General features: G+C 40.5%; 1 protein-coding gene across 2 annotated transcripts; it reads right to left on the bottom strand.

Annotated features, from left to right (window-relative positions):
• Window positions 1-1,244: 1,244 nt before the first annotated feature.
• ctnnbip1 (catenin, beta interacting protein 1) lies at window positions 1,245-22,152 on the bottom strand. Of its 2 annotated transcripts, none has more exons than XM_020089453.2 (4): window positions 21,994-22,152; window positions 13,723-13,837; window positions 12,476-12,566; window positions 1,245-4,279 (listed from the first exon to the last, which is right to left on the bottom strand). In XM_020089453.2, the coding sequence occupies exons 2-4, from the start codon at window positions 13,816-13,818 to the stop codon at window positions 4,221-4,223; spliced, it is 246 nt and encodes an 81-aa protein (XP_019945012.1). In that variant the 5' UTR covers window positions 13,819-13,837; window positions 21,994-22,152; the 3' UTR covers window positions 1,245-4,220. The 2 variants fall into 2 exon arrangements, with proteins under 2 accessions (XP_019945012.1, XP_019945013.1); XM_020089454.2 differs by having other exon boundaries at window positions 21,931-22,100.
• Between the last annotated feature and the right edge of the window lie 733 nt (window positions 22,153-22,885).

A 22,885-nucleotide genomic window follows, 5' to 3' on the forward strand; every position in this document is an offset into this window, starting at 1 on the left:
CAAGCCCCACTTTTTCCCCTCCTCTTTTTCTGGTGAGTAGATTTAAACATCTGCCTCAATTAAACACCTGACAGGGAAAGGAACGAGGCCCCATCCGGTAAACAAGCTTGTGTTGTTATGATGAGAGTTTGCAGGAGGAAAGGGCAAAACAGTCCCTTCCCCACAAGGTCCTCTTGTTCTGGAGCAGTCTTCCTCTGCAATGACCTTACTGGTCACTTCATCTTTAAAAATCCAAACCTCTTATAATGCTGAAGACTTTTGTGGAGAAAAACTCAGACTTTGTAACAACAGAGCAACTTTATCTCCTTTATTTCTTACAGTAGGTGAATTGTTTTGGACTATAATTTTAATAAATGAGAAAATTGTACTTGTTATACGACATAATCTTTATTCCGGTTCCTTACTGTTTTTAACATTTAAGGCCACGAGAATGAGAATTATATGATAAAAACATATTCCTATTTGTGCCAGTGTTTCAGTCACATATACAGTATAGTTTATATTTGTTTTCCAAATTTACATTCAGTTAAACCATCAACACATGCTGCACACATGTATATAAATAAATGAATTATAGAGAAGAGAAGAAAGGTATGATGAGTCTCCTTTTACCTGAATTTATGGAAAAACAAACTGTATAAAAACAGATAAAAGTTTAAGAACAAAAGTGTGTAACGTATTCTTTATTTTTAAATCTGATCTAAATTGTTGACATATCGATCAATCTTTTGGTTTGGTTCTAGTGAACATATCTCACCTTTTGATGAAGACCTTGGGACACATCTGAGAGCTGCACAAAAAACAGGTAAGTGGCTCTTGATGTTTGGAAAATTTCTCTAGAGGTCACAAAACTTAAATGCTCAAAAGTTGAAGAATAAATCAAGCAAGATTTCTTTTTTGCAATGTTCAAGGTCAAGACTGAACTGTCAAGCTCAAATTCAGAATTACCGAATTATATTGTAGCAGCACAGTTTTTCAGACACATCTTAAAATTTAGATTTCATCGAACGTGACATTTTTAACTGATCAGTCTCAAGAAATGACTCATTTTTCTTCTATATGTGCTGTCGGTAAGAAGATCAAATAACCATGATTTCACCCTTAGTATGACTTTGCAGAAAACTCTTGTCCCTGGATGCTCAGCATGAGGCATCATCTGAGGACAAGCAGCTGCTTCAAAATAAAGTTTCTCTCTTTCATGTTGGAAAACGCTCAATGTTGTTATGGTGAAAAGAAAACGTGACTTTTCACTGTTTAAAATTTCTTTAATGGTTCAGTTGGTATAGGATTTGGAAGCATTAAGTCAAGACATGGTCAGCAGCCATACAAAAAAGAACAACTAATCGAAGTCGACTGAGCGAAAAATAAAATACAAAGGCAAGAAAAAAAAATAAAAAAGGACAATTAGGCAACATCAGGTCATCACAGTAAAAAGATACATCGACAACAGCATGCTGAAAATCAAAACTGGTAGCAGGTTCAATGTCAATCTCACACACACACACACACACATGCACGCACACACACACACACACACACACACACACACACACACACACACACACACACACACACACACACACACACACACACACACACACACACACACACACACACACACACACACACACACGCACACACACACGCACACACACACACACACACGCTTGAATGAAGGCTGCAGAACAACCCTGATAGGTAAAATGTACAGTAAGACACATTTTAGAGAAAAACAATCAATGCATAGACAAATAAAGAATGCTTCAAAATAAAAGTAAACATCAAAGGACAAATTTCTTTGTCATAGGCGGACAGCGTGACGGATCTGTTGGCCGTTTACATTGCGATGATTGTTGAGGACATTCAAATAGAAGTTATTGCTGACACGATGTAACGGATAACATTTACAAAAAAAATTATCATTTTTTTCTGAAACATTTTTTTAAAAGAGCTAGTTGCTTCCACAAACGCCAAGAATGTACAAACAATGGTCATCGGCACCAGGCTTCAAAGATCCTTGGCTCTGCTTGAATGAACATTAGAAACCAGGAGGCAGACATGCTTGGCTTTAAAACGTTACGATTATTTTAAGTTATACAAGTTAACAAACTGTACTTAAACACATTAAATATTTAGCATGTCACTAGAAAAACATGTTGGCTGTTAACAAATATTCATTTGAGTTATTTTCCAGTTGAGATTTTTTTATAATCACCAAATGAATAAAAACATGGTTTACAAACTTTTCTTTTATCTGTTGAACCAAACATAGAATCTCTGTGCTAAATATCAAAATGTATTTTTTGCAAATATCTCATTGATAATAGTGCAAGAGATACAGTACAGTCAGAGATAGCACACAGTTCTTATGTTTGGCCTCACGTGTTTAGTTACAGGTAGTTTAAAAATTAGAGTTTGTATGATTTTAGTGTGAACAAAGAACCACTGCTGATGATATTCAAAGAGCGACTTGTGTTAGGCTTTAACTATCTACTGGTTCTCCATCTTTAATGACGCGTCCGTGAAACAGGGAATCAATTCAGCAAACAATAAATTACAACTACGACACTGTCTCTTTATCAGTTTTCTTAATCAATATGTTAATTTTTATCTTGCAGATAAAAAACAACAAAAATACAATTGGCACAATCAAATCATTATTGTATTTTCCCAACTATCTGTACAATAAAAAAAAAAGGTTTAACATGTCACAATAACCCGAAACAAAACCAGTGTTTGTTTGGGGAGAATGTGTACATGTGTTTCGCATGATTATGTCTGCTAGTGTCTTTAAATCTTGACGCTCTCCTTTAGAGAAAAGTGTTGCTGCACCCTCGAGAGCCTCTGGTTCAAAAATATAAGCAGCAGAAGAACGAGCGGGGCCTCATTTATGAACCTGCGTACGCTCCACACATATATCAAGAGTCTAAAATGCTGCTTGTTTTTGATATAAGCACTGTGGGACCAGAAAGCCAAATGATTAGGAATTGAAAATATCAGTTGGTAAAGTAAAAATGATTTCACCGCAGCTCCACTCACTGATTGTGAAATAAAGTGATTACCCGTCGCTTCACACTTGAAAAACAGGCTGTAATTTAACATTACGTGAAAACAATTGTCTGAGAAGAGTTATTGATGCATTAGATTTTATGGTAACACTTTACTTTCCCAGTCACAGATTTATGGGTATGAATTGAAACATTTACTCAATTATTTAGAGAAAACACCATAATGTCTGTGTAAGCAGATAAAAAGATTATTTTGATTATTATCCAGAGTTTTGGTCACAATCATAACTTCTCCTATGAGGACATATTTTATATTATTTCAACTGTGTTTTACTATATTCTCATTCATTATCTGTTTATAAAGCAGCCTCCGCTAATGAGGAGTTAGAATTGTGACAAATCCACTAACAAATCTAATATCTGCTTACAAAAACATTTTAGTGAGTTATAAAATACATATTAAATGTTTCTTAATTCAGGCCTTCTGCATGCAGGTTCCAGCAGAGGAGCGGACACCTGTATCTCTAAACCTCTGCGTGCTAAATAGCGAATGCATCCTCACTCTTTTTAATGAGCACATGTTTATAAATGAGGCCTCAGGTGTGACAAAATACAAAAGCCTTTATAACACAACAGCTAAAATCAAAAACAATTCCGGCCCCTTTGGGGTAAGCAGAAATAATTAAAATCTCTCCCCTAACATGACCACTCCTCACACCCGCTGCTCTACTTGACCACAACTATATTTCTCTTTGCTCCAATCTGCTGCTGACTGGTCACTTCATCCAGTGACCAGAGCAGGAAAAACACGTAACACTGCCCAACATCTCAACATAAACAAGATAATACAAAACAAAACAACCCCCCCATCACAAGAAAAAAACTAAACTACAACTGATATTCATCCACACAATCTGTGAGTGTTTTCACTGACTCTCAAGGCTTCAGCCCACAGGGACCCACTTGAGTGCATCTCAGGTAACGCTGTGCCAGCCTGTGTGAGGAGGATACGGGATGGAAAAGAAGTGGGGGGGAAGCAAGGCAGCCGCCACCTCCCGGCCTCTCTTCCCCTCTTCTTCTGTCCCTTCCCCCTGTGCCCCTCCTCCCCTGAGCTCATCAGCGTCTTGCTTGCAGAGTTTGGGTTGTTGTGGGTCGTGTGCGGGGCGGGACGGGTCTGGGACGGGATGCAGCGGGGCAGGATGAGGCCCAGGGTCACTGTCGCCGATCTTCCGTCTCTGACCGCGAGAACGCCATTACCACATCCTCAGCACCTGGCAATCAACAGCAGAGAGTCAGATAAGCCCACTGAAGCAATAAAAATACAAATAAATACAGACACTGACATTCAGATCACATGCTCTTCTGGAACAGTAGAAAAAAACAGAGAAACATGATTCAGAAATGAGGTGAATCAAATTTACAGCATTTAGTGTCACTTTACAGTTTGAGGTCTTTTTAAGAGAAAAGCTATCAACTTCTAATAAAAACCAAACTGATTCAACATATTACCAAACATCGAGAGATGTGTCTTCTTACATGACATGGAAAAACAACCAGTAATGATGCAGCTTGATCAGGTGAATTCACATTTGTGATTTCCAAGAAGCACTATTTGCTTTTCTGACTAACCCCTCATCTGTTTGGTTAACGTCAGTACGAGGTGTGACCTGCAGTTTTGTCCACACACAAATCAATGTATAAATGTAAGAGTACTGATCACATACACTAACACAGACACACGCAGACGACATTAAACATCAAGATATATTTAGATATGTCTATAGTTCGAACCCAGCATCAGGCACTAATATGTCAAAAATTAAGTCAAGCTCCAATCAGACTTTTTATTTCTCTGGTTATAGTTTTTTTTCTGTGATAACAACATATTTCACTACTTTTCAAATCACTTCAAATCCCTGCATCAACATAAGTCTTCAACTTTCCACTTGTTGTGAATCTCCCAAAACTAACTTTAGTACCAAGTGTGAAGCAAGTCAAGCTTTCTGCAGATTCCTGGATCACGTCAGTAAATCCTGTAGATCCTGTCAGCTGTGACAGTAAAGCCGAGAGGGACGACACTGCCGTGAAGATCTGTTTGGTGTATGCAGGTAATTTCATCCATCGCCATGTTCACCTGCTGCGTGGAGAAGCCATCGCCTGCCATCACAGCCCTGACGGTAGATACACAGCGGGCGGCCCGCTAACAGACGCTGCTCTGCCATGATAACACCTAGATGTGAGAGCTCAGTACTGTTTAAGCCCCTCTGCTGCTGCAGCTCTGCCTGTGACGCACAAGATTATCCGTGAGTAAACAATACTAGATTTTAGCTGATATTAACCTCACTGAGCTGAGAATTGCTGGGCACAGAGAAAAGAGACTGAAATGATAGACGGTGCACAGGATCTGATACATTTTCCATCCCTTTTGTGTTTCTTTCACTTTTACCAAGTTATCAAGGAGTGAACCTAATAACAGCCTCATCCAGGTTTAGTCACCAATGGATCCTGCCAGTTGCACAATAAGACTTAGTCATCTGGCTTTTGTTTAATAAGGAATCATTCATTAGCTTTTTGCCAACTGTGATTCATCGAGTTGTTTGTGTCTGCCCACACCTGATAAATACACATTTTCAATTCTACGAGAGTGAGGGTAAATAAAACTACACCAAGTTCTTCCAGCGACTGATATATCAGCAACAGTTCTATCATATAGGCCTCACTATTTTTGCAATGAATCATCTTAAATTTGAGCAGTATATTCTAAGGCCCTCTATAAAAGAGAGGGATAAAAACTCTTCTGACAAAATTATTAAAATCTTTCTTGCACCTTCACGTTTAAGACTTATTTTTAATACCATTTGAAATTGAATTCGAGACCAAACTTATAATGGAATACAAATAGAAAGTTTAAATGTACTTGTTCTAAGTTGACACATTTATGTCTGTTAGACTCCACCAACTTGATCCCCATGGTCCAAAGTTTGACAGACTTTCGACACAGGAAAGTTTTATTCACCACCGCCTCCCTGCACTGGCTTTGATCTACACAAATTCTCATAATTTTCAAGCCACCTATGGCTACGTTAAACTTGGGTTTCCCCATTTTCATGAACAATCTAGCAAGCTGGCCAGAAAGGCACACATACTTAACCAAAAGCAGCAAAATAAAGGAATTAATAATTCTACAGTCTGGCAGAGTGGATACATTTATTGCAGTGACTTTTAGCAGATATGTGCCTAACAATAAGATCCACCCAATCTAAATGTTACCAAGTCAAGACTTTGTAAGGCCCTTTATCTGTAAATTTGAATTTAAGACACTTTAAGGACCTGCAGTCACCCTGTTCTTCAGGGCTGTAATGATTCTGAAACTGAAAATACAATACAAACATCCACAATTTTGCGATAACCCGAATGGTGATATAATGAAATTGACTGTGAAAAGACATACAGCAATTCCTAGTCTCCCCAACCTCTTTAATAATAAAACCTTATCTCTTCAAGATGATGAAGAGCCAACAGTAAGCTTGATGGTGGAGTGAGATACAAACATAAATACCACCAACACCTAGATCCACACCTTTGCACACACTTGAGAAGAAATCCTGTCAGCACTATGTGCCTGGTCTGCTATAAAAAGACTTTCTTCACTGCAGCCCTCGAGTGCTTGTTAGATTTAATTATTGTGGAGATATGAAAGTAGGCCAGGGACTGTGAGCTTCCACATGTATTTGGCACACTGGGCGGACCCTCCTCCTCAGACAAATCAGACACTCCAAACACAGAGTTTTTGTGTTTCATTTCTCTACGGCAAAGATGATAAGCCTGTTTGACGCTGCTTCCAGGTCATCATGAGCTCGGTAAAATAAAGATGTTTGGGGAGAGGTGGGTTTTAGAATGAATGCTCAACCTCCTCTTCCCGTTGGAGCTCACTGGTTTAACAGATGAGGATATGGCAAAGATGAAGTCAATAGGCAAAAGCAGCAGCAGGAAAGGAAACCAGACACAGAGTGCTGAAAAATATTGTAAGAGATGCTGTGAGTCTGCAGTTAATATAGATCTCATCTGTTTGGAGACAGCATGTAGGAATAATGATGCTCCAACAAGAGACAATTATGTAAAACCACACAACAGGAAACTCGACCTGATTTACACTACCCATGAATAGCATTGTCATTTCAAGATGAGGTTTTGGCACAAGACGCTTCAGTAAAACTCATTTATCACAGTAAATGCCAGTCTGAATTATTTTCTGCTTGTGTGAATGAGTTCACCCTTGTGTAATGGGCAGTTCAGAGGACGGACACGTCCTGTGAACTTGAGCCGACCCAGCGCAACTTGAGCCGAATAACGAGCAGAAACCCTCTGAAAATACACCCGCAGAGCCTCGTGGAAGACTGAGCTATATCTGTTTTGACTGAGAGTCATGTTTGCACATCGCCCTGCCACAAACACAAGTGTGCTCATACAATACACACAAGGTCTAGCAGACGCAATGGAAACGTCAGGTCCCTCAAAGCTGTTGCCTAGCGACAGATAAAGATCACAGTGCATCAGAGGATGGCGGGCTGCTCCTGCTGATGCCTATGAGCAAACAGCATTTGGTTTGTTTTGGTGCAGCTCAGCATTCGGCTTTTCTCTAGCCCCTCCCTCCACTCTGCACTGATCCCCTCCTCACTCTGCACAAATCTGTTAAATAGAGCGCCTCTGGACGGTGGATTACATAAATAACAATAACAGGCATAATATAAGCACTTTGAACCAAAAGAACAGTCCCATCATTCCTAACAGAAATACTCTTTCGAGGAAAAGAAGTATAGGTAAATGGTATGTATGTCAACAGTGTAAAAGTCAAATCGTTTTTTGGTGTCATATAAAAAGTACACAAAGATTTGAAAAGAGCTAAGACAACACCACAGATATTAATGAAAAAATTATTATTCCTGCTTTGCTGCCATCATTCATAAGCAATCGTAAGAATTCTATCATTCTTCTAAGACGATAAATCAATATGTGCTTGAAAAAAAAGGTAGAGCCTCAACACACACAAGGTTCCACTGAAACCTACAAAAGCTGTGAAATGAACCGAAAGAGAGTTTTTTTAAAATTAAAGGCGGCGTGCTGCGTCTCTCCTGAGTGAATGAGCAGAAAAGCAGCTCCATGACTCCAGTGATGAAGCACTGAGTTAACAGTCGGAGCAACAACAGCATTTGAGGTCACAATCTGTGCAGGGTCAGCTGGAACACCCCCAGTCCAACAAACACACGCATGCACATAAGCGCACACACGCCAGCCAGGGTGGGTTAAGAAGCGCGACACAACAGGGTCATGTGTGGTCCAGCTCAACATATTGACATCAACAAACACAGTGGGTCTTTGTTATTACACTACACCACGATCTGTTATTTCAAGCTGACGAAGATTTATAGTATCTGAAAGGTTTTCAAGTACAAAGTGTTTCTTCGCTTATCAAAACATTTGAAAAAAAAATCTAATACAGCATATCACATTTGGTTCAGAATTAAACAGAGAATGTCTCATATTTAGTCTTTTAACTGTGATAATTAAGAGATGTAACAACCTTGACATTAGGTTCAAGCAGCAGCAACTTAATTTCAAAGGGTCAACTACCTTTTTCCAAATGATCCCTTTAAGATAGATTTAATTGATTTGACATTTACAGGCCACACCCAGATGGTAAACTAGATTTGTATAAGGCAGCAGATTTATATGGGGCAGTTTGGTTAAACTTTTGGTTTCTGTTGCCAAGAGAGAAACATTGTTACAAAGAGAATTGGCTGATTCCGCAAATCTGAGCGAAGAAGAATTGTTATAAAACATTCATCAATAAAACATCAAAGTAATTGACACATTTGAGACTGAGAGAAGAAAATCAAGCTTCTGTGTCATGGAGCTGAGTCAGGTAGACGAGGTGGTTCATAAATCTGAGTGTGGCTCTGATTCATGCTGCAGCGAAGAGCAGGATAACGTATGAATCGATACCGCCCTGCCTGAGCCCAGTTGCCAAACAAAGGCAGGTCCCTGCTCTGTGTCACTGTGCTCTCAGTTAAAAGGGCCAGTTTGAGGATTGCGTGACACTGGAATTGTATTGCACACAAAAAGAAACAAGATTGTGTATTGATGGCTGTGGTAGTATCTGAAATGAGAGTGGCCATATTTCTGTAAGAAGAGATGGGACTGACAGGGAGAGGGTGGAATATCACACTCTGGCTGTGTAATTAGCACTCCAGCTTGCATCCAGGCCCCCCCTATTGACACCTGCACCAATCTACAGACGCAGCACGTCACAACAACACCCAAGGTCCGCAGGGAAGCTCGGCTTTCCTGGGACAACTGAGGTTGCTATGGCAACACCTCCTCATCTCTCCTCTTTTGTTGCAGCCCTCAGACATTTTATTTGGAGGAGTAAACTTTCTCTGTCAAACCAGACAGTATAAGATGTGGTGGTGAGACTGCGGTCTTTATGTGCGTCTCTTTAAAAGTGACATGATGTCAGTTATAGAAATCTGTGAATGAAAGAAGTGAAGGTAGAAGAATAAGAGCCAGACTGTAAAGACAAAACTAATATATTCCACACAGGAAACTACTGAGCTGCAGATAACTCTCTGCACCAAAGTGTCACACTTGTTATTCAGTATCACCCAAAATGGAGCAGTCTATACTGAAACAAAGACTTGAACATCTCACTTAATGAGTTCACACTTCGTTTCCAATGATGATAACAACGTTTAAACAAAACATGTTAAGTCCTGCTGACCCAAAATCCTCTGCTCCTCTAAAAAAAAAAGAAGAAAAACATGCACAGCTCCAGAGCAGAGGATTCCTCTTTGGCCTGATTAAAATTGCAAAACAAAAATCTGTATTTGCATGTATGGTAATCAGCCAATTAAAACTATCTGAAATGCTAATTCAGTGACCCATAGACTGAAACGAAATATGAGTAGCACCCCCCAAAGCTGTTTTTTTCTTGTTCCTAACAAGGAAACAACAGAATAATGTTTGACAGTTAAGCAGAGTCAGGGAGAATGATTCAGGGTTTGAGTACTGTTTCCTCTCAGTCTGATCAGATGTGATCAAGTGTGACAATGTTTTTGGAGAGATTTAACTGCAACGCCTGCAAATTTGTTTTCTAATCAGAATAAATATTCTGGTATAAGCTGACAACAGCAATAAAGTTAACCATTTGTCACATTAGCTATGCTCCCATTTAACATTTCCTGGGAACAGCGCAGCCTTGAGTAATCAATACCCGTAAGTCTCCACTACGCCCTTGATGCCCTCTAGGTAGCTTCAGTTTGATCGTTTAGGCCATGTCTGCCACATGACACAGTCACTCCATGCTGAGACCCCTCGATGACACTGGTTTTAAAGCATCCTGCATCAGCAGGTTTCACGCTCCTGGGGAAGGATATTGTGGCTACATCGGTTTCCAACAGGGATAAAGCCTGACGAGAATCATCTGACCTGCGCTGTCTGACAAAATACAAAATCTTTAAAACGTTAGCTGGGAAGTAATGATGTTAAACATGGTGCTTTTTATTCCAGCTGTTTACCAAATCACATTTACACCATTTCCACCGAGTTGCTTAAACTAACTAATTTTCAAGAACCATTTTAACTCAGTACAGTGGGTGTGCTGACTGCAAGTTGATGTTATTCTTTTAAAATATCCTTTGCATAATTTAAATATTGCTAAAGCTAACCTGTTTAAAAAAAAAGCTAATTGTTCATTTATGCTGCAGATATCAACCAGAGTGGTGTAGTGTTGTGATATTAAAAGTGTACTGTGATACTGCTACAACTATTTTTATCATATTATCAGGACCAAATGAGATCAAATTGTTGACTTCCTCCTTCGTGTAAGTGCTTCGTCTTTACAGCACTTTAAAGGATCCTGAATGTGCTGATAAGTACAAACCGCTGTCCTTTGACGCAGCATTGAATATTTACAAGTGATTAACTCTCAGCTATCTCTAAAATGCCTAATCACAGTACTTTAGACAAGACGCGGACCACAAATTATTTATTGCCACACAGAAGGTGGTGTGCTGCCAGATGATGCTAAATGTGTCTGTTTTTGTGATGTATAATGCATAGCCGGAGCACCTCTCACCAGTCATTTCGTCCATAATTAATGAGGCTCTTCCTCGTAGTATTGATACAGCAAAGACATGCAGTTCTGTATCTAGTAAAGGGCATCAGGAAACAGAACAGGGCCACGCTGCACCAACTGACAGCTAGTTTGCAGTTGTTTGAACACAGAAAACATGCTCCATAAATTTAAGATTTGAGGAAATGTGACACCATCTGTCTAAAGCAATGATGTATACTCTTCTGATTGAAAAGGATACAAATACTTAAAATATTATGGAAATCAGTGACACACTGTGAGGATGCACCTCAGGCTGCAAAATGGGGCTGAGTTTAACAAAATACAATAATAAAAAACAGCAGAGAAGGACAAAAAGACAAAGTCACTGTGCCTGCTGCTTGCCTCCTTAATACCTTATATAATCATAAACCCAATCCTTCTAAATCGCAGTCAATCACATATTTTTCAATTAAAAAAACTGACTGTTTCATTGCAGGTAGAGGACACAGCCAAGGAGACATTACACTTAATTGTCAGTAAAATGTTTCAAATAATTATCATGACTCAAATCCAGACTAAAACCCCAGCAGCTTTACCACAGGAGGACAGCAGGGCACCTGTGTGATGTTTGGACTGAGCCTGGAAAGCAGTTTTTGGATCAACTAACCGAATAAATATTTAAATTTGTTGCTGCTTTCTCAGGTCACTGCAGTGCCTCTTCTCATTTCACCACTATTTTGTTTTATCCAGCACACTCTAGTGGTTTAAAGTTATAAAAGAGTTCAGGGGCTTGAAGAAGCTCAACAGCGCTCCCCAGTGCCCTGAAAAAACATGACCGTCATTCAATGTTCAAGGTCCACATAATGAAGCAAACACGAGAAGACTGATTTGATCTATAAAACTAACACCACAATGTTTTGATGCTTTTCTCCATCCAGGTCGATCGTGAGAATTGGTGGTGAAACTTCTGATGCACTCATACTGAAGATGAGTCACTTGTTTCCAGTCAGCCACACAGTTTGCAGTATGAGTAATCCAACAGTGCTGGTGGACCACTGGGTCGGCCCATGCACTCAGGCAGTGAATCCGATAGGCCAGATGGGGTTTGGACTCAAGAGGGGCGATGTGCATGGAGGGATTTCCAATATGTGAGGGTGGTGTTTGAAATGTGTTTCATATTAACAGACTGTCAAAAACACCTTCAACTCTTTTACCTTTTAAAAACAATTTATGACAATTACAACAAGAAATATCTGAATATCTATATACACAAATACCAGTAATAGTGTAATCAGTATCTGTGTTATGAAGAGGTCTTTGTTTGTTTGAGTGTGTGTGTTTGCGTGTGCCTTACCCTGGTCTATGTTGTGCTGTGGTAGCTGGCTCATCTGACTGTGGACCACACCTGCGTAATTTCGGAGAAAAGCCTCTTCACTTGGCGTGAGCTGAAGACGGGTAAACAAATTTCCAGTTATAACAGAAGCTCAAATTGAATAGGACAGAGAAATAGTAACACCTTTTATTGATGTTGTTGATTGTAATGATTACAGCTTACAACCATGTAGACAATTTTAATTCTAGTATCAGAAGTTCATTTGCAGACATTTGCTTGGAAACTATCGTAATAAAAAACTTGTGCAATAGTTAAAAAATATGCAGATCCTCAAGATTACGTCCACACAGACTGAGCATTAACAACATCATAGTTACAGCTGATCCCCATGGCACGGACACCGATCCCAAACTAACTTTTTAACACTTCTTTCTATGAGTCACCTCAATCAAAGAATGAAACTCATATCTGTAAGTGTCAGAGTATGAGAGGGGCATATCTTTTAAATTATTGTTTAATCTCTAGATTGTTTTAAAAATGAAGTATGAATATGACTTCTTCAGCTTGTTATGCTATAATTTAAGATTTGATGGAGGACAGGTTTGTAGACAAAATGTTGCCGTCTGATAACCTTTTAGAATGCAATTAAGTTAATGTCTCTCATGAGGCTGCAAACTGCTATCTCTGCTGACGTCTTCTACACTGTCAAAATTGGCATTTAGACAACAATCCCTATCACTACATGAGTTGAACAGAAAACCCATCTGTGGAGCTGCTGTCTGCTCTGCCTGGTGTAGACATGCTAAATCTGGTGGAGACATTTACCGGGTGACAGTCGATTTGACAAGCGTGTCTCCTCTCCATAAATACTGAAAACCCAGTTTTCAGAGAACCAGCAGACCCTTTTCTGATTGTTTTAAAGGTCCTCCAACAAAATTAAAAATGTATTTCATTTTTTTCAGTGAAATAAGCTTCAGTTTGCTCTGTCATCATATCTTCAACAGAAAATAGGTGCTCTTGCTCTCAGGGCGCAACTTTTCAGGGTAGGTCAATTCAAGTTCTCCCTGTGCTTCTGAAAGCAACCATCTTACCCATGATGTCTTGACATGATCATTTCAAAATGGTGTGAATAGCCATGTTGGAAAAGCTTATTATAGGCAGATTTCAGAAGATGAGATGGACTGTGTCATATTTGTGAGACTTTTGCGAGTATGAGCTGGTCAATAATTTTTTCTAAATTAAGTTTCGAGTCAAGACGCTGTACTTACATTTGATCCCATTTTCTTAAGCATGAGCAGGACCCGCACTTTCTGTTGGATGTACATGTCTTCAGGAGACTTCCCCGGGGCCTCCTCGCGGTTCATCCCCCCTGCTCCTGTGGCTCTGCACACACAAACAAATCAAGATAACAGAAGACCTGTGAGAAGTCACAGCTATACAAACACACACAGTTATAGTAGAGGGGTAGTTTCAGGCACACTCTAATAGCTGAGATGATAAATTAATACTCCACTAAAAATCGTTTGACTGAGAGCTCTCACCACTGCAGCCTTGAAAAGTGAGACTTTCAAGCAGGTCACTACAGAGTGATTCAACTCGTCAACAGTTCTGTATTGAATACTGCTCCAACAGAACGTTTTATATAATCCATGTCAGTGCTTTTAATTACAAGGTTTAGACTCATATAGGCTACCTCCAAGCTAGTATATTTAGTTTAAATCAGACTTTAACAACTAAAAAAGTCTCCGTCCAGAAAAGCGTTTCAGAAATTATTACTCTTTTATAAACATACATGACCATTCATTTACACTAAGACCATTCATGTACTCTAAGCACACGTGAGCTGGAAGCAGATCGTCTACTCTGCAGAAAATACTATGAACAAGAAACAACAATAAGCAGGGATTTATTTTCGGGGACCAACGACAAGGTGGAACTCTTACTGATGGTAAAGCTGCTTTCAGACATAAAACTCTGATGTCACACATGAAGATTCAAGTGCTTTAGGTAATAAAGGCTGATGCAGATGTCCATTTTCCTGTTGTTAACACGTCTGATGCTTCTGCTTCTATCGATACAAAAACACAGCTCCAGAGTTTTCAAACTAAAACATGACCCAGCATCCTTTTCAAATGATTTGTGTGGATGCCTCTATAGTCCGCAGCATTGAACTAATAATAAATATTATTACAAAAACATAAAAAACTGACTTGATTCAACTATTAAATGTTTCTCTTATCTGGAACTGGATGGTTTACTATAGCATAAATGATATTGATGATGTGTGTGATAAACACCATATTCATATAATCCAAAAAGGGATGATATTAGACATCAGTAGCCTTGCCTTGTGTAGTCACAGTAGTTTTGGCACTACACAACATGAATAGCTTTTATTAATATTGTATGGCATTTTCCACACAGATCTCACCACTGCCTGCTCTTTCCATCTCTTCTTCTCCATCTAACTAATGACCTATTTTCACCGTCAGTCTGCAGAGATGTGAAATATAGGCAAAGGAGGAGAAAAAAGTGGGCGAGGGGGAGGCGATAAAAGAAGCTGCCAAAGCTAATGCGGATGACAGAAAAGAGATAGGTTCCGCTGTGATAGCGCACACATCAAGGTCGGCTGCTGTCGCATCAGATATCCTTTACAACGCACCAACAAGATGAGGCATACAGCACTGCTTGATTCCTTACCTAAATTTTCTAGTAGAAAAAGCTAAAACACGCAGATGGAATAACTAACTGAAAAGTCGAAAGAGAATTCTGGACATAAAAAATGAGATCAGCATGCAAGTCAGGATTTGTTTTCCCCAAAGAATTTTTCATGAAAGCCTATGGGAGCCACAGCGACTATGATAGTTCTGGCAATTTATTTCAGCCTCTTATCTATACAAAGGACCACTAATGCATGTTGACAGGCTGTTTGATGTGGGGTTATATTTAATTGAGGAGCTGGCTTGCTGTCCCTTCTTTCCCAGAGCCCAGGATGAATGAGGCACCGTTAGCCATTGGCTGACGTTTGGGTGCCACTGAGTGTATGGATTCATCCAGATCAGAGCAGCTGGAGAGCATGCTTGTGGCTACAGTCCTTATCAATATAACAACCTTTAGTGGCCAATTCCTGTGAACACCTAACACATGACTTTGTCCTCTTGTTTGTTTTCAGTCACAAAAAACTGTAGAAGAGCAATGGATACGGGGCAGATAAATACATAAGTTATTCACTCCAACCGACCAAACATCAGGCACAGTTTAATTGGAGAACGACTGAAGACTCAAAGCAAGACAGACATGAAAAGATGGAGCGTGTGCTGGTGTGAGTTCAGTAGCTCAGTAAACCTTTGGGGTATTGGTGGTGTGTGAATGTGTTAGGGTGGGGGTAGTGATGGAGAGAGGATGTTGGTGGAGGGTGTAGTGTGGGGGGTGGTAGTGGCTTCAATCGGCAGCAGTGACACGTTTGATCACGTCTCCACGCCTCAGACAAATAGGAGAGCTGAGACTCCAGGCACAGAGACCAACCGGCGAGATGACACACACACAGTATGAATAAAGATAGAGACTCAGGAGCACAAATCTGCCAGCCACAGAAACATGCTGGGAATAAACCGGTCACTGCGTACGAGCAGATGAAAAATAGAGGATGAAGAACTGAAGAACAGGATTCTGTGATTGCAAAGAGGTGTCATCTTGAGAGTTTGAAAGACAGAATTGATTATACAACAAAGATGCATTATTACTCAGGCATATTTTGAGACTTGACAACTTTAACATTTTTAAAGTCTTCTATCACACAAAAGGTCGATATATTCCCCGTTTATACTCGTCTGTATAAATAGGACTGCTGCTTTGATAACTAACGCATTTTATGATCCACTAGTGTTTCCTTTTGAAGTTTGAAAACCAGCCATATTTAGCACCATCTCTGCCCAGGCTCCTGACTGTATTGAGGGGTTGTAATTTATATATTTTACCAGCCTTGAAGTGTATTTTATCTTATCCCACTTTCACAGCCGTATCTGCAGCACAAACAACAAATGGAGTAAATGAAATCCCAATGGGAGAATCGCTGCAGTAAGAAGAAACAATGTGGAATCATATATGTGGATGATCAGTGATGTTCCTCTGTTAGAGAGACTAATTTGTAGGTAACTATTTAGGGCAGCTAAATAACTACAATCATTACAGCTCTGGTACACGATGAAGTGGATGACAACATGTATACAACAGTGATTAACATTGTGCATATGATTATGTAACGCACGGTTTTATCCATGCACTCAGATTGAGCCAACTAGCTTTCCAGCCATGTTTATAAATCCAACAATGCTCCAGACAGTACTCAGATTCCTGGCATACAACGCCTTACTGCCACAGACTTAACTTCTAAATAATCCCTTTCAGGGAATCAGCACTGGATTACAACATTTTAAACACAGTGTGTCCAGCTAAAGGTGATTTTGAGGTAAAATATCAAACATGTCCTCATGTTCAGATGTGCTGTCCCAGGCCTGTATGTAGATATGTTTGATAATATGCTGCAACGTTTTTATTATTGATCAAAGATGATTTTCACAAGTGATTCATTATTCATTACATGTAGACAATAGTGTAAATCACAATTTCCAAGACCTTTCACCAAAATGTAAAACTCAAAGACATGACTTAAAACACAAGTAATAAATAAATAAGTACTCACAACTAAAAAGCTGACACCAAACAGATTGTTTGTTTTATTTGCTTATTAAAAATGACAAATTGATCCGGACTGTTGATACATTTTCAATTGTACCATTGATTAGTCTATAAACTGACTCATGGCAAAATGAATTAACCTTATGATATACATTTTTTTCATTTACTTTAATTAAATCAACTGTCAAAGGTTCCAGGTTTTCAAATGCTAAACTGAATACTGCACTGAATAATAAATGGGTTTTTTTAAACAGCTAAGAATAAGAATAAAATCAAAAGTTACAGTGAAATTAAAGCTGATTTCTCAAGAGGCTTCTACTACAACTAGAACTTTAGGGAGAAATCTTTCCCAGTGAAGCATACCTGTTTTTTCTAGCATTATTCTGATGAACATGATCTTCTTTTGTGTCTTAAATATTTTCAAGACCACAACAAGGATCCTGTAAGACTCCTTTGTGTGCGTGCTGATAGCTCCTAGAGGTGGGCTGGCTCAACACTAATCCCCCAGGGGACACTCGGACACAGACACATGTGGCTAATGTTCCAGACGTAATCAAAGGCTTTCTTTTATGCTGATCTAACCCCACCCCCCGTCAATGTTGTGATGTTGGGCTGAACTGAGGCATCAAGTCAAAGTCCCTCTAGACAGCTCAGTGAAAAGACAGGAACGCTGCCACTGAGCTGAGACAAGAATTAAAGAATCCAAACCCAACATGAGGACACGGTTCTAATTTCCAATCTGCCCACATATTAGTTCATTTTCTGACTTTAATTTAAGGGCTAATGGTTTCCACTCTGCACTCTAATACCTTATGTTACAATACTGAGCCATAGTTGTATCTTTACATCATTAATTTTATCAGTTTTATTAATGCCTTTTATGAATTTATGGCATACAAATATGTAAGTTGTACAGGGAATGTGTGTACTTTTCAGCAATTTTTTTAATTTACTCAGTTATTATATCATTAAACTTGTCAAACAAAACATGGAGGAGTTGCTATGATATTATTTTTCTTAGTGAAAAAGATGGCAATGTAAACCAAGAGACAGACTTCTCTCGGATAACTTCCGAGGTGCCAATGATATAACCTTCAAATTGTGCCGTTTAACTGAAGCCATTTTTTAAAACATATTGTGATTTAGAGTAACTGTTTTCTTGAAGAATTGAATTCAGATTAGGCAGGACTCTAAATTGCTCAAAGGTGTGAATGTCTCCATGTGTCAATCATGTGATGGACTGCTGACCTGTCCAGGCTGTACCCAGCAGCTTGCCCAAACTCTGCTCGGATTGGCCCCAACACCCCCCGACCTTAGGAAGATAAGTGGTTCAGGAATCCGATGGACGAACGTTCAGTGCTGCCACTCTCCATTTCAACACTAAGGGTGCGCCACACAGTTGAGTGAGGGCCTGCTGCCAGGAATTACAGCATGCAATGTGATAGGCCCTCACATTTGCTGAGGGTCATGAGGGGCAGAGGCTGCCACAGTGCACCGACCCGATAACACACGGGCCGGTCCACTTGTTGAGCTTGTTACTGGCTCGCATGATGCACAATGTCTGATTGTTTTAAAAATCAAATTCCTCCAGGAAGCAGGAAGAGAGGAAACATGCCTCTGAGCTGACGGACAAGCCGCCAAAAGCCTGAACCAGAGGACCCTAGGAGGTCGAAAGTCTCTGCAGAGAAAAACACTGAGCAGGGAAAATAATCTGAATTCAGTCCTGAGCTGCTCCAGCATCCAGAGCAAATGTGTGAGAAACTTTAGTAGGCTACAACCCTGGTGTGACTGCCAGCTGAGCTGTCAACAACCTGGCCTGGTTCTGTAGAGCAGCTGTGTCACTGCAGGTTACACACAGACACACACACTGACTCTCTTCTACCAGTTAAAACAACAAGACATCATACTTACATTAAGAAATAACATTATTCTGATTAATTTTCCTTTTGTGAAAAGATTTTGTTCCCTGAAAATAACTGACTGAGACTTTATAAGGGACATAATTTGATGAATTAAGCTTTGGCAGCTGCAGGTGTCAAAATATATATATATATATTTTTTATTATTTATGGAGCTGCAATGATTAGTCAGTTAAAGGTCTTTACACCAAACTGTAGATTTTGTTATGAGTATTTCCACAGCAACATGTGACCTGATTATTTTGGAAGAGGGTAGATTTTCCTGACACTGTCTTCTGCCTCCCATGATGCAGTGCTAGCATTCCCATCAGTACTGAACTGTCCCGTCTTAAAAATCTGCCTGGAACATTGGCCATAGTCGACATTCAGCTCCTATATGAAGCAGTGGAACCAATGACCCTCAACCCTTTCATTTCCAACAGTAATTTCAAACCATCTAATACCTGACACATCACAAATTATAAGCATCCAAAGCTGCGGATCCATAATGACAACTACTTTTCCACCAAAGTCCAGAGTGACTGCCTCTGAGTCGGGCCAGCATGGGGTCCTAAAACAGCGTGGGCCAGACGGGCAGACACTGCAGGCCAGAAAGGCTCTGGCTTGGATTTACTGGATGTCTGCATGCTGCCTTTGTGTAGAACCATCTCCCCACATGTACAATGCCCACAACAATGGCTACAGTATTTGGGGACAATGATGATGAACTGGATTGTGAAAACATGATTGATAAGTAGGTCATGTCTTGTTGTCACCACGTGAGGCATGAACTCAAATAATCCTGCTCAACTGTACAGGCTTAGTTCATAGCTGGGTTTCTAGGTGTGCTTTAGTGGTCTCTGGCCATTACTGTGCCACAATCAATTGATGGGTTAGGGTTAGGGCCCAGAGAGAGCATTACTCTAAATGACATTTGAAAAATGAAAACTTAACCCCACAGACAAGCTAAAGATTTTAGATTACATTCTGCCATTATTTATGCTTCTGTTGAGCCAAACTTGTACATTTAATGATACAGTTTTCATTAACAACTTGTATCAAAATTCAACCATTTTTACAATAAGTAACCTGTGTAAATGTTTCCACAATATGTCATTTGATACATGTTTTTCACAGACCACACTATATAACATAATTAACTATGATCTCAGAGCATCTTAGCGCGCTCGTCCGGGCATCTCAAAGGAATTGAAACAGAAGCAGCTGCCTTAAGCTGGTCCCTTGGGGTGCATCTGCAAGATCTTGAACATGCCAGCGTCAACGCATGGTGAAACAAAATCTGATTTGTGAGCAGTTATATGATCGCTGTGCTTGGAACAATGCAACGAAATGCAAATGAGCCAGATACCATATAAAACAGACAAAGAAGTGCAGACAGAAAAGATGGCTACGCTTTCAAGTTTGATTCTCAAGTTAAAAAGACTTGTGATTGTCTGGAGGCCTCTGTCATTTGGACTTAGTGCAGGAGACGAATGGATGAAAGCAGCTCTTCTATGTTAGCGACAGGCCACAAGGGACTCGTACGTGGCCTGGTTAATGCCGACAGGCTGACAAGTGCATGTGCCAACACAGAGCAAGAGGTTGTGTGATGAACAAGCCCCCACTCCCTCACGCTGCTCGCAGGCAGCTGATGAGGTACCCTAGGGGCTTGAGGGGGTTGAGCAGCCGCCGAAGAGCACCTGCCCTAAATGTGACGAAGCGAGGAGGGGAGGGAGGCGAGGCCAGGGGTCCTAATCTCTCTCCAAAACCCAGTCAGCTAGGGGAATGTGCAAACTAAGGCAGGCTTGACATACTGTGGTCCATGACCAACTCCTGCTAGTTGCCAATAGGTTTCAGTGTGCCTGCCAGTGGCCAAGCCTCAACACCCACTGGCCTCAGCGCCCATCAATGCCCTGCTGCCGGCAGGGTGCCAGCTTTGCCACTCAGAGGGTTGTCAGCTATCTGACATGTGGAGGGAAGCAGACACTGTAAAAGGCAGGGGTGGCACAATGCACCCATGGGTGGCAGGAGCCAAAAATAGAAAATCAATGGAGTTATATGAACATGAAAAGCATGTAGAAGACAGTGGTCACAGGTATAGAGTTTAAGAAGTTGGAGCAGCATTGTAAATGTCCCCTGTGCCTTTGTGTTGTCTTTGCTGATTGGTGGGTGTTTGATGAATGGGTCTGTAATTGGTATATTTATGCAGTCTGGTATAAACTACATGTAGAATCTGTTGTCTGCAGGAAACAGAAAACTACTGTAAGGTCACGTTAACTACATGGTTACTAACATTATAATGGTGGGTACAAGTCTCACAAACTGACCACTCTGCTTAATGTCCACTGACGTGAGCTGAGATTTACAGTTGCTGACCGCAAGATACCGTGCGGTTTTATGAGGGGGGTTTTTCACAGACCAATTCTGAATGAAACCTAGCTGAGCAAAGACAAAAGCTTTGAGACTAAACACAGCAAGCAGAAGGCAAGCACCAGATAAAAACACATGGCGGTGTGCGGGTCGTGTTATCATGTTGCGGGACGCAGACCGTTCATACTGTAGCAGCGCTCATGCTAGCAGCAAGCGACGAGCCTCCGCCGCAACCTCGATATGGATCTTTAACCGCACGTCACGGAGAAAATGCGTGAACACGACTTGTAACGACTAACAGGTCGCCTCCATTTACACCGAGACAAGCCTGTAATCCAGTCTCCACCAAAGCCGCGCCACCTTTGGCAAAGCAGGCGATGCTACATAGCCGAGCTAGCTCGCTAGCATACCCGAGACAAAAGCCTGAATGAAGTTCCTATGGGTGCAAACAGCATCCAGGTGCCGCCGCTGTGCCAGAAGTGTACAACGCCGGGATTCAAACACACGTACCGCTCAGAAAAAGCCCCTGACGCGGGGAAGCTCGACAGGAAAGGCAACACAGACGAAGCTTACCCCTCCTGGTCCAGCTTTTCTTTCTTCTGTGCTCTGTTTGAATGGTGTGTTGTTGTAGGAGGGCGTCCTGTTCCGGGGTCACATCCCTCCAGTCGGCGCAGCTACGGCGGACTGACTCAACGCAGCCGGAGTCCTGATGGCTGAGCAGTACCGCTGCGGACCTCCAGGGGCGCCACCGGCACAGCCAACACCGCACATACCGAGAGTCTGCGATGAAGATAAACTAAAATAATCCTTCATCAGTTTCACAGCAGGGGTGTTTGAGGTGTTACTGCAGCGTTAGGGCATTGAACAATAGACATCAGCAAAATAATTAAAAAGTAAACATGCAATACTGAAAATGTCAGGAAATCTAAAAACATATAGTGTGAGATATATTTAGTGAAAGGTCATTGAATTGCACAGACAGGAATAAATATTGCACAGTCAGGAGAGTAAAACCTGAATTAAAGATTAGACTTGACCCCGCATTGGCTTTACAGGTGAAGTGGGGAAGCAGCCATGTATGATTTCAATGTTATTGTTTAGGATAATTTTACTTACATGATAAGATAAGATCAAACTTTGTTGATCCACACACCAGGGAATTCAGTTCAGCAGGTAGGTCAGGATGAGGTAGACAAGACACTAAAACTATAATTTATAAAATAGAATAGAATAAGAATCAATGCATAAGTGAAAGGTGCATATCATATACACATATGATATGCACCTTTCACTGAAGTGGTTTGTATATAAAAGTGGACAGGATGATTGCACGAGCAAGTACAAAAAACGTTCATAAATATAAGGAAATATTGTGATGTGCAGATGAGTAGTGTGCAAAAGGTTATTTTACAAATAGATAGAGTAGAGTGACATGAGAGGAAAAACCAAACAAAGATGGTGCAGT

The sequence above is a fragment of the Paralichthys olivaceus genome, chromosome 6 (genome assembly GCF_024713975.1).
Source record: "Paralichthys olivaceus isolate ysfri-2021 chromosome 6, ASM2471397v2, whole genome shotgun sequence".
Taxonomy (NCBI): domain Eukaryota; kingdom Metazoa; phylum Chordata; class Actinopteri; order Pleuronectiformes; family Paralichthyidae; genus Paralichthys; species Paralichthys olivaceus.

Coding starts and splice junctions, on each gene's coding strand:
- ctnnbip1 (XM_020089453.2), bottom strand. CDS start 13,818: ATGAACCGCGAGGAGGCCCCGGGGAAGTCTCCTGAAGACATGTACATC. Junction 12,567..13,722: donor TTAAGAAAATGGGATCAAAT/GTAAGTACAGCG, acceptor ACCCGTCTTCAG/CTCACGCCAAGTGAAGAGGC. Junction 4,280..12,475: donor ACAGCACAACATAGACCAGG/GTAAGGCACACG, acceptor GTTGATTGCCAG/GTGCTGAGGATGTGGTAATG.